General features: G+C 43.0%; 1 protein-coding gene across 1 annotated transcript in view; it reads right to left on the bottom strand.

The window, feature by feature from the left end:
* Positions 1-639: 639 nt before the first annotated feature.
* ntn1b (netrin 1b) overlaps positions 640-11,968 on the bottom strand; it is a 44,316-nt gene continuing 32,987 nt past the window's right edge. The window contains exons 5-7 of the mRNA XM_047572367.1: positions 11,081-11,134; positions 8,068-8,142; positions 640-2,991 (exon numbers count right to left, since the gene is read on the bottom strand). Coding sequence (XP_047428323.1) covers positions 2,672-2,991; positions 8,068-8,142; positions 11,081-11,134 — 449 coding nt within the window. The 3' untranslated portion in view covers positions 640-2,671. The remainder of the gene's footprint in view (positions 2,992-8,067; positions 8,143-11,080; positions 11,135-11,968) is intronic.

Below are 11,968 nucleotides of genomic sequence, written 5' to 3'. Positions count from 1 at the left end.
ACATGTAAAGTAGCTAATAGTTAAAACTGAGCATGTATTGAATCTGTGGTATAGAAAATAATTACACATGTAAAGAACAATAAAAATGATTTTTTTTCTTTAATATGAAAAAAAGTTTAAGATGACTAAATTGTTTAAACTTTAAATGCAAAATGTTGAGACAAATATTTCTCTATTTATTTATTTTTTTCACACTGGCACTAATGTTCCTCCATAGGAATCCAAGATGATAAAATCTCGCACAGTATTTTTGTCTGTCATTATTTTGAGTGAATATTTTATGTACACTGTTAAATCAAATGTCTTAGAGCAGGTGCACTTAAATCTGAAAAAATTAAATAGCTGCATGTACAGGCGTCATTGTAGAATAATTTCTTGCTCAGAAAATTCAAACTATAAAAGTACATTTTTGAGGAGAAAATATGAGCTTTTTGTGACATATTGCCATAAACCACCGTCTATCAAAGTTTTGCTATGATGGCAAAATCTTGAGCAACTTTCTGATTTGCAGGATTTTCTGCAAAACTGAAAACCCATAACCTGTAAAATAGCTGCCAATTACAGCTGAACAGGTGCATTCAAATATCCGCGTCCCGTTTTGGTTCTATACATGAGGAAGAGGAAATAATGACTTAAAAATGGGATTTGAGCTGGGATCGTCCTCACGTTGCATTTTCACACAGCTTTATTTCAAATGAATTAATTTTCACTTCTATCAGGCGGCTCAGTAGCCAAACACTTACCAACACCATGCCATTACAGCCGTCTACAATCCAAATATGCAAAAGTAAAAAAAAAAAAAAAAGAAAGAAAGAAAAAGAAAACAAAAGATCAACAGTAAAACACCACAGAACTGTTTCATGTGTCATTAAATATATTCATTTGTGATAAACATAATATATTAGTATTACAAGACATTACACAACCTTTTGTAGTGGACACCGCTAAACAACATTTACAAGTCGAGTGTATAAACATGAGCAGATAATTACTGAGACGTGGCGTTTGTGGAGAACAAGAGTCGGGTACCTTTTCCGCACTTGAGAGAATTTATCAGAAAAAATACAGTATGATGCACAGAGCACTGACGTGTACTCCTGTATTTATGTGTGTATTTTATGTACTTTTACGCGTGGGGATCATATAACTCAGGTGAGAAATTCGTCTTGACATTCATTTATTTGTCTTTCCGTTTATTAAGTATTTAAAAACTCTGGTTAAGTTCACATGGAGATAAATCTAGTTAATATTTTAACAACAATAACAAAAAAAAAAAAAACAGTAATATTATACAGCTATAGAACACGTAGACAATCCGTCATGCCTTTTTTTTTTGTTTTTTTATGTTTTTTTTTGTCGAGTACCAAGTCTTCCAGTCCTCCGAAAGTGGCTTTGAGGTTGTCGAACGTTTGACACAGTGTGCTGGATGCACGTTAAACATCTGTGATATGTATCACTCCACAGGTTATTTTCCCACAACACTGAATACTGTATAGTAATTCACAATTAGCCGGTCGGCTTCAGTAAATAGTGAGCATGCAGTATGAGGTTTCGCTTGATAGGTCACTTTGCAAATGTCTGGGAACTTACATTTAGTCCTTTTATTAGACAAGAAAAAAAAAACACTAAATTCTGACTTTTCTGAACATTGTTGTTAAAGTCAGAAACATCAGTCCATACAGGCATCAGTGAGCTTTACAGTTTTTTTTTTTTGTTTGTTTTTTTTTGCTTAAAATGGTACAATATGGGATATTTATTTTTGTTTTTGGATGCCACTCTAAAAAAAAAAAAAGAAAAAAAATGAACATATCTCATATGTTCTAAAACTTCTAGTAAAAATAAGTGCATGGTTGACAAGTCTACTCTATGTCTACGGCATCATCTACTAAAAAATAATGTCTATGTATGCACGTATGGTTACTTTATATTGCAGAGGTCACAACCACAACATCGTGTCGATACATCTAGAAGCACGAAGCGAAGGCTTGGATGTAACGAGAGCATTGTACAGAACGAGGAGAGGAGCGTCGTGGCATTTTGTTCCCGCGACGATAAGTTGTTTTCACTGAGGTAACGCGCACGTGTGAGCAGGGGAAAAACTGCACAATTTGACTTTTTTTCTTTCTTTTTTTTTTACTTTAAACTGTTGCAAAAAACATTCTCTGGCAACTTATCAGACACAAGTCCCTCAAGGCCACGCAATAACTCATCACTTGGCAATGATTTTCACAGCACAGTGGAAACAGATCCTCTGAAGACACAAAAAAAAAGGGGTGACGCGGGAAAATGCACAACTGACAATGGCATCATGGGTAAAATAGTCAGGCTGAGACGTATCTGTAACATGAGGTGCAAACTCTGCAATTATACAACAAAACACCTTGAAAGACGAACAGAAAAACTGGAATGAGCTCCTTCACAAAAGTTCCTAAAAGAACACTAATCTCTTCGCTCTGGTTCGAGCAGCAGCACTCAGTCCTTCCCCTCCCCCCATCCCTCCTACTTATCACCTGTGTCTCTCTATTTTTAAATCTTCCAGTTTATTTTTTATTTTTTTTTTACATCCATCCTTTTCCTCTTCCTCGATTTCATCCCAGTGGAGGTGTCACTCTGCCTGCGCCTCTTCCTCCTCCTCCTCCTCCTCCATCTCCCCTTCCCTCTCCAGCCACTTTTAGCACTTTCCCCTCTTGTCACGCTGTTGGAACTTCCTCAGCCGGCGGCCCCACAGGTCCTTCCAGGGGATGAGCAGGCTTCCTTTGTCGGCGACGACGCCACTCTGCCCGGAGGAGTCGTCGTCGGTGCCCAGGAGCAGGTACTTCCTCCCGGGCTTGATCTTGGGGCATCTGCAGGCCACGTCCTTGGCGCGCACCCACAGCAGCTGGTCCCCGCGCCGGATGCGGTGCTCGCCTTGCTTGTAGACAGAAATGATGTTGACGGTGAACTTCCACCACTCGCCCGTCTTGTCTCCCTTCAGCACGTGCACTTGGACGGCTGGAAAAGGAAACAGAAGAAGTCAAACGAGCTACCTATATTCAACCCGGTCAAAGACCACATAAAGTCAGGTCACACGCCATATTCTATTGTACACGGTTAATAAAAATAATGGATGCACCATGCTGTGGCATGAACTGGTGGTACATTAGCTTGTGAGCAGAGATCTACAAAAGTTACAAATTCCAATGATGAAAACTAAAAGTGAAAGTGCCAAAGGCTGCAGCTCCTCAAATGTCCACTTGAGGCTGGCACCACAATTAAGTCGATCCTCTTAGTCCTCCATGTTGAAACGCCCAGTGTTACACCATTTTTGAATTAACCAGGAGTTTGGTGAAGTCAGGCCCTGCCAAGATGTTGACTCCTAGGGCTATGACACTGAGATTCAAATGGTTCTTCATGAATCCTGAATAGTCAACACTAAAAGCCGCAAGATTTGGACGAAGAAAAAGTTGGGAATTGCCTGACAACCTTCTTCTTAAAACCTGTGAACTTTTTCCCAGTGTTGGTCTCACTCATTTGTACCAAGATGTACAACTATGGCAAATTTCTTTTTGGCTCCAACCTCATTGACCACTTTTGAATTAGCCAGGAGTTAAGTGGAGTCAGGTCCTGCCAAGATCGTCACTCCTAGGGCCATGACGCTGAACTTCAAAACTGTTCTTCATGAATCCTAAATAGCCAACACTAAAAGCCGCTAAATTAGAACAACGTATCCTTGATCTCTGGGAACCCCATCAGAAGAAAAAGTTGGGAATTGCCTGACAACCTTCTTCTTAAAATCATTGATCACTAGAAGGAAAAGTTGGGAGTTGACTTAAAAACGTTTTTGCAACATTGCATAAAAGATTCAAATACACCATCTGCTGCATGTTACTGGCCGTTGTCTTCACCTATGACCTTTACTAAGCACACTCCATATAACAGACGCAGTTTCCATAGCACGTCCCATGTCCCTGTGCAAACACAATGGTTTCCAACGGAGGACATCCACAAGCATATGACATTTTTATTTCAGACGTCCAGGCTGGGTTTAAAAAATACCCCACATCTGCAACCACTACAACTCCTGAAACTAATTCGTTCCAATTGTCCTGTCAGGTGTGAAGCCGAAAGTCTGAACCTCTGAATGCCGAGGACCTCGAGGCTAAATTAACCCGGACCTGGTAACTATTGGGACGGCTCTTGCGGCAGATATTTTCATACCAGGAAATGAGTAAAGATCTCTTCGCGAGGAGCTCCCCTGCGTGGAGTCTCCGTGCACCAACCGAGCAGCTATTACCTCATTGCTGTGATTGCAACAAGGAGCAGCAAACATCACAACGGCTTCTGAGCTAATCTGTGCTTGAAGTGAAGTGCTTTATCCCGTGGGTTTAGCTAGGAATGCGCCATTACCGGTTAAGTGTATGCAGGGGTGTGAGAATCAGCTCATTTTGGAGACGACTGGATCACATGGTGGGAAACAATCTTATCTTCTATGATAAAGCTGCATTTTTTAAAAATTTTTAAAAGTTAGTTAGCCTTTTCTTTGCCTTTGCGGCTTAACATGATCACTTTCGGCGTTCATCTGCCGTCCCCTATCACTGCCAAGAATGAGTGGGGTGTTTAAGTATGTGTGTCAATGCATGGTGTGAGCAAATTGCACACAATTTCAGAAGAAAGAAGGTTTGTTGGGCTGAGTAGAGCGAGCTCTCACAGCCCCGCCATTCATCGCAGCCCTCTCCTTCATCCAGACACATAAAGGGTGCGTGAGGAGGGGGAGGAAGGAGGGGCCACTATTTGTCTTCACAGCCACAGAAAAAGCTCCAGGAGAATCGGGATGTGTTTCCGACCTCATGAGCTGTCCGGGGTTCTGCTCCCAGAGCCCCGTCCAACTCCGCAGCGTGAGAATCCGGCGGAGACGGCGCTCTCCTCCCCCGAGCTCCCCGAGGCCGGAGTACTCGGTTACGGCGTCCCGGCTCGGCCTCTCTGTCACTGTCTGGCCCTCTTTCATACTCTCTCAAGTATGTTTTCAGTCTATGCTGCGTATTTAAACACACACAAATGCCGCACACACCTTCTGCCACTTGGTCTGAGCTAAATAGACACCGGAGAGAAGAACGGGAGCACGGGGTCGAGCAATCTATTACAAAATGGTGCACACTGTTTGGTGAGACAGACTGTGAGAGGAAGTGTGAGACCATCCTTGCACAATGGACGCCAACCGAGCCTCCCTCACCCGCCAGACTTCCAGCTGAGTTTATCTTCTGCGGGTGTGCTGCGACTTGACACATCATGCCACCAACAGGGCAAAGGCTAATGAAATTAGAGCTCGCCTAATTACCGAGCAGAGGCCCCCGTCCCCTCTGGTTATCATCTGAGTGAATGATAGAGGGGACCCGCTACCCTTGGGTGAGCGCAGAGAGGTGGCCGCGGAGGCGGGGAGGCCCTGGCTTTGAGCACCATCCCGGAGCGTCGGCAAACACGCGGCCCTTTGATTCATTGTCGCCGTTGCGGCATGGAGAGGGAGGGTACGTGTGCAGAGGAGGGTGTCAGGCGAGGATATAATCCCTTTGTGTCCGCCGTCTCCGTAGCTACGCCAGTGATGAAAAACAAAAATTGAATAAACAAAACATATTTCTTTTTCTCATGGGGTGGCAATCCGTCACCGTCTGCTTAATTTACCACCTGTTTGCGCCCTGAGGAATGCTCCGTGCAGGCAGAGCGTACAACTGTGTTTAAACAGAGGGCCCCTTCCCGTGACCCCTGGGGGCCTGCATCACCACTCACACATGGGTGGGGGGGGGGGTTGTGGCCCCTCCAGAGAGAACAGAGGCTCTGACGCTCCACAAAGCCACAACGACAGGCCTGAGAAATGAATTAGGCCACGGGCATGCTAAGTAACGATGTCTGCCATGCTGCCTCAGCGCCGATCGGGCAGGATCATCTGCTTCCAGAGGTTTTAAGGGAACTTCAGAGAAAAGCAACAGGAACCGTTTGCTTCTCTCAAATCAGCCTGACTGATTTATAGTGGCTGGCCTCGTCTCAGCCCTGATGATTAAGATTTAAGTCAACGGAAATATGAATAACGGCTGTGTTTGGCTTCGAAGCAAAATGCTACAAATGGCCTGAATTATTGTCTACTAAACTGTAAGTGGGAATAAAATACATATGGATGATTTTCAGCTGGATGCTGTTTAAAGTGCGCAACTCCGCTTCTCTGTCAGAAAAGTTTAAGTTTTACCGAAGAGGTTTTTGAATGAGCGACAACTCAATCAGCTCTGAACCAGATCAGAATGAGTGAAGCTGAAAGGTTCGTGGTGAAGTCTGAATCAAAACTCTTTAAAGAAAGAAAAATGTGTTTCATTGTCCATGGTTTACAGATGTGGATCCAATGATTATGTTATGCTGATTAATAATGTACAAAATCCAAAATGCGAAGATCATTTACCATTTAAATGAATGTAAATAAAAATAAACATATAATTTTTGTTCGTTATTTTTCCCCCTGTATTTTCCAGTGCTTGTGCTTTTTGTTTGGCGCATAATGGAATTGCATCATTAATCATCAAAACCTCAATTTCTTTCTTGTTCCGAGTTGGTACCAAAGTTTCAACATTTCATTTATCTCCCTTTTAGACGTGTTTCTTCTGCTTCTTGTGTTTTGTGGATCCACTGACGACATAATGTCTGTGTTTTTTGGCTTCTCTTATCAGTTTTGGGATTTGCTATTAAAGTTTTGCTTTAGGCGGAATATACTGGGCAGAGTATAGTCATCCCATAATAAGGCTCATAATAATTTCAATATTATTCAGAAATCTGTGTTATGACTCTCTTCTGACTGGTCAGAAAGTCAAAGGTTTGTACTATGCAAGTAAAATACATAAGGGAAGCATTTTTAAGAGTTCACAATCGTTAAATGTAGGTCTATATTCTACTTGAATTGATGCATTATAGCTCTTTCAGCTATGAACATGACCTTTAGGTGGCTTTTTTGTATCAATTACTGCTCGATTTTAAAGTTACCAAACACAGAGTTAGCTAATGTTAGCATAAACAGTGGAATCCTTGATGTGACATCTAGCTATGGTAGTGAAATCCACATACCTGCCCGTACTTAAAGAAGTTATTTCTAGTTTAAAAACTGCAGAGTTTTTAGTCTCAATTACACAAACACTGTTGATTTGCATTTCTCTTGTAAGTTTCACTTCAGAGAACCTTTGTTACATGCATAACTATGGTTTCTTTCTGAAGTTTTATTTCAGAGAACCTTGGTTACATGTGTAACTATCGTTTATCTCTGGAGTTTTGTTTCAGAGAACCTTGGTTACATGTGTAACTATCGTTTCTCTTGTAAGTTTTACTTCAGAGAACCTTGGTTACATGTGTAACTACCATTTCTCTTCTGGCTTCACTGCCCAGTTGGTGTTGCCTACTCTAATTTCATTGCTACCACTCCTTTATTCTTCAGTTCTGGCAAACAAATTATTGCTGGTTAACATAAAAGTGAAACTAATTTTATTGAACAGCCTTTATAGATTCATTGATGCCATTTAGAAGGTTTTAGCCACACTTGCCTTTCAGGAATTGGTCTTTTTTCAAACAACCACATTCTTTAACCTATCTAAACATATCTGTCAATGTCTAGTTCTAAATTAGCGTTAAGACCGACTCACAAAAGTTGCTAAAGATAATGCGATGCGTTCAGATCAGCTGCATCAGCGTATGAGATGAGCAATTAGAAGCGAAGGGATGTTGGCTGACACTCCGACATCTTGAAAAGCTCAATCTTCCCTGCCCTCATTTGGAAAATGATCCACTCAGGAGAACATTTTGGAAATCCTGACTTTGCTTTTTTAGGAGGAGGAAATGTCGACTTGTTGCGCATGTGCACCCACATCAGAGAGATGGTTTCAGATTTATCTGTATTAGTGGACAAGGCCTGAGGCGGTTCAAGTGAGCCAGAAGTGAAAAATGAAGACCTGATACAGGGTGTGGATTGGCCGTGCCCGGGATCCGAATAATTGAGACATTCGACCTTGTGACTGCTGGCCGACATCTGGCGGCACACGTAACCGGTGCATTGGACACACTCACCAAAGTCTTTTTTGCAGTACTTCTTCATGGTGATCTTCATTTTCCCCTTGGACGCTTTACAGTGAGATTCACAATCTGAGAAGAAACAGAGGGAAAGTTTGTAAGTGTAAAAATGCCCCCCGCTCCAAAAAAAAAAAAAAACATGGAGAAGGTGTTTCAGAGTCATCAGGCAGGGGTCCAGCTGGACGAACTTTACATGTGCTCCCTTGTGTCGCACTGTTTGTGCCCCCGGGGTCTTAAAACGATGCCTTCAAAGTGCCACTGTGAAACAGATTAAAGCTTACACAGATCCTCCTGTGTCTGTCAACACACTCCTACTATACGCCTCCCCATGTTTTCCATTCCAGCCCGTTCCCTCGTCAGTGTCCTGGCATGCATTGTGTGAGCTCTAAAGGGGCTACCTAGGTCACCTCTGCACAAAAGAAGGTCACGGTGGCGAGGGGGGGAATTAGTCACCAAGATATACCAAAAAATTAGCAGGGACAGAGGCTAAATGTGCTGTGGCCCTCTGAGAAGCGAAGGAGCTCGCGGTTATGATTAATGTGCAGACCGCCTCCCTTTCACACCCCTGAACGTGTACCTGAGTCGAAGGGTTTTAGCGATGGCCAGTGTGTCCCGCTGTCACTGCGCCAGGTACCTTTTGTAATGAGGAAACTGGTGGTGGAACCAGAGGCCAAACTGAAAATTGAAATCATTTGTTCCTTCCACTTTCCACTGACTGACACAAATTGGAACCAGACCATCTCCTAGTGTAGCTGCCGCCCCCCCTCCCTTCTCCCACCACCCAACCACCCACCTCCCCGCTCCTACTCTCTGCCTCTCCCAGAGCAATAAGCCTTGTGCTTTTTTCTTTGGGGGGGTGGGAAAGCTGGGCTGGGCAGTCTGAAGAGAAAGGAGGGGGCAGTTGAGAGAGAGGGGGGAACCTTTCAGCTTGCCTGAATATGGACAAACTTCATTATTTCTTCCAGCCCTCTGTCCAGTCTTCCCTTTTCTTCCCCATTATGCTCTGTGTGAATGAGGTTGCCTGGGTAATGATGGAGAAAGAAAAAAACGCCCCTCTCCTCCCTCTCCAAAAAAAAAAAAAAAAAAAGAGCGGTTTGGGATGTGGGATGAGGATCGAATTCATGTATGTAGAGAAAGCATTTCTGGTGGAATGCCTGGCTGCTTTCTGCGGTGGCGGGAAAAAAAAAAAAATAAGAAAAGAGGAAATCCCAAAGTAAATGAATTTGACGAGTCCATATCGAGCATGCCTGATTTCCATGTAAATGAAGTGGCGAGGGCGGGGGGAAGGGAGGGGGCTCTTTATCTACCGCTGGCCCCTGGGGGCCTTCGTCATACCTCCCTTTGATAGCCGACGTTGCCCATTAGCCCCCTAGCGCAATCGCCGCAGCGGGGCATCAAACCCACGGCTCTCATTAAGGTCCAATCTCCTGCTGTGAGGACAAACGCCCCCTTTGTGTGTCTCTGCGGCGCTGCCACGTTCTTTCTGCGGGGTCCCCGGGGACCACGCTGCTCCTAATTTGGAGGGTGGTGTCTGTTTGGAGTTGCTGACAGGAATCCAAACTCCACACAGCCTCGGCAGTCACTACGGCAGGAAGCGGGACTCGCTGCAAAGCTCAATGAAGTCAGTGGCGCCACTCGCGTCAGACGCTGATCGATGATTAGAGGTGACTCAGGCTATTCAAACAAACCTGGGCCGTGTTGAAAACTAATTAATGTACCAAATAATTAAGGGAAAACGTTTGGAAATACTGTCTTGACAATACATTTAAGACCTGGCACAGACACCGAAATGACTGCAGATTTAATATACAGGTAAATTATGGTGTGGCGTTCATCTAATGTCAGCAGTCCGACATGGAAACTCTTGTCAGAGCTCATGAACAATAGCGTCAGGCTGGGCTTCACGGCCGGCGCAGGCAGCCTTGATTGAAATACAAACTGGTGCAAATGAAGCATGTAATCAGATTAGGGCCGAAACCCTGGGGAGGCTGCCGGGCAGGCTGGGAATACAGGCAACGAGGCCACAGGGAGCACTGGCAAAAAAAAAAAAAAAAAAAATATCTGGAGTTTACATCAGCGACAGTCTAAACCTCACTGACGTGTGTTTAGTTGGGAGAGTGTGGAAAAACACGCATGTGCTCGAAGAACACTTGTAATTACACGCATGACGGAACAGTTGGTTTAGTTCGGTTGCACGGCAATTAAAATATAATAAAAAAAAATCACCCGCAATGACGGATAGAAATGGAAATTAAAGGGTGACACTCCTAAATTGTGCAAAGTAGCAAATTGAAATTCAAACTTTAACACAACAAAGAGGTCTGGGAAAAGATTGGTGATAGTCCAGATCGTGGTTTACCTAAGAATAAAAGCTAAAACAAAAACAACTTATCTTTGCTAATTTTTCAGCCCCATTCACTATAAGTGGTCCAGTGGACGGTGGTGTTGTTTTTAGGTGGAATTTATGGAGCTTTATGAACATACTGAGTTGCTTAAGAATTTTGTTTATGTCACCATAAAAGCTTCTGCCAGATATAACTGTAGAAATAAAACCCAATGGTGACATTTTTAGGGATTCATTTCCTCTAAGAATTCATCACCATTGGTATGTTCAGTGCATAAATACATAAAAAAAATCACCTTTAATGATGGAAAGAAATAAAAATTAAAGGGTGACACCAGTAAATTCTACAAAGCAGCTTCAAAACAAATAAAAATTGAAACATGTGAAAGGTCAAATGACCAGATCATGGTTTAGCTAAAAACAAAAGGCAACTTATCTCCTCAAAATGTTTTAACCCTTAGGGTACCCCTTAACCCTAGCACTAACCCTAACCCCTTAACCCTAACGGAAATTGTTTGAAAACCCCTAATGTTCAAGAAAGAGGATACTACAAAAAACTATGTGAAGAAGCTACTTGGATGAAACCTCTTTGAGAAAACTCAAGCAGTTGCCTTTGTTTAAGCTCTAGATAATTTACGAGATGTCTTGTGTTGCCTTGTTACTCACCTGTCGGCTCGTTGTAGCTGCTATAAGTTGCCGTGGGAGATGCAACTGGAATCTCTGTGACAATGAGAGGAATATTTATTCGACACTGAATGAAAAGAAACATCTATGAGGAAATGTAAGGGCTCAATTTCCTCTTCACAAAAGCACAATTTCACCCTTGGGCATTGTGAAAAACACTAATTTGTTGGTTGTCGATAGTCAGAGCCAAGGACGCTGGTCTTGTTAAATGCAGAGTTGGCAGGGAGTTGGATATCACAAAAAATTTAATATCGCACCATTAAAAACGGAAGACATTATCTCAAAATGTATACGAGAAAGCAAATGCATTCCAAACATTACACCACATTTATTACCTTCCAAGCTAAATTAAATAAATCTTGTTCCAGCAGGTTTGCAGGTTTGAATTATCGGTGTGGTTTCTGGCCAGAGATTATCGTGCTGATCATTAGTCCAGAGACCTCAATTTTTACGCGTGGCTTTATCAGAGCTGTCAGCCCTGCTAACGTACTGGACCATTGTTGGTGTGCACACGTTCTCCCAGACATCACTATTATCTTATCTGTTCACACCAGCTACCTGATGCTACAGCTAAAACCAGCTACCGGTGACCCATCTGCTTCTGCGAGGCGTTTATTGCCGAGGGCCTGGAATCTGCCGGCAGTAGATACAGCCAATAAACATATCAGCCATCATTCCCTTGGATACATTCTGGGGATTTATAGTGGGACTGGCCGTTAACAGCGTCGAAGGCAAACAAGGCCATGTTAGTCGAGCTGTAATGGTCTGTTTATCCAGACTCGGGTTTAAACGGCCAAATATCTATCCAAAGTATTGGAACAGGAGTTTAAAAATAACCCAAGATGAGTGTGAGCCATGTATTCTTGTATA

Source organism: Mugil cephalus, chromosome 20 (genome assembly GCF_022458985.1).
Source record: "Mugil cephalus isolate CIBA_MC_2020 chromosome 20, CIBA_Mcephalus_1.1, whole genome shotgun sequence".
Taxonomy (NCBI): Eukaryota; Metazoa; Chordata; class Actinopteri; order Mugiliformes; family Mugilidae; genus Mugil; species Mugil cephalus.
Note: the sequence above shows the minus strand (reverse complement) of the source record. Positions and strands in the feature narration are given on the sequence as shown.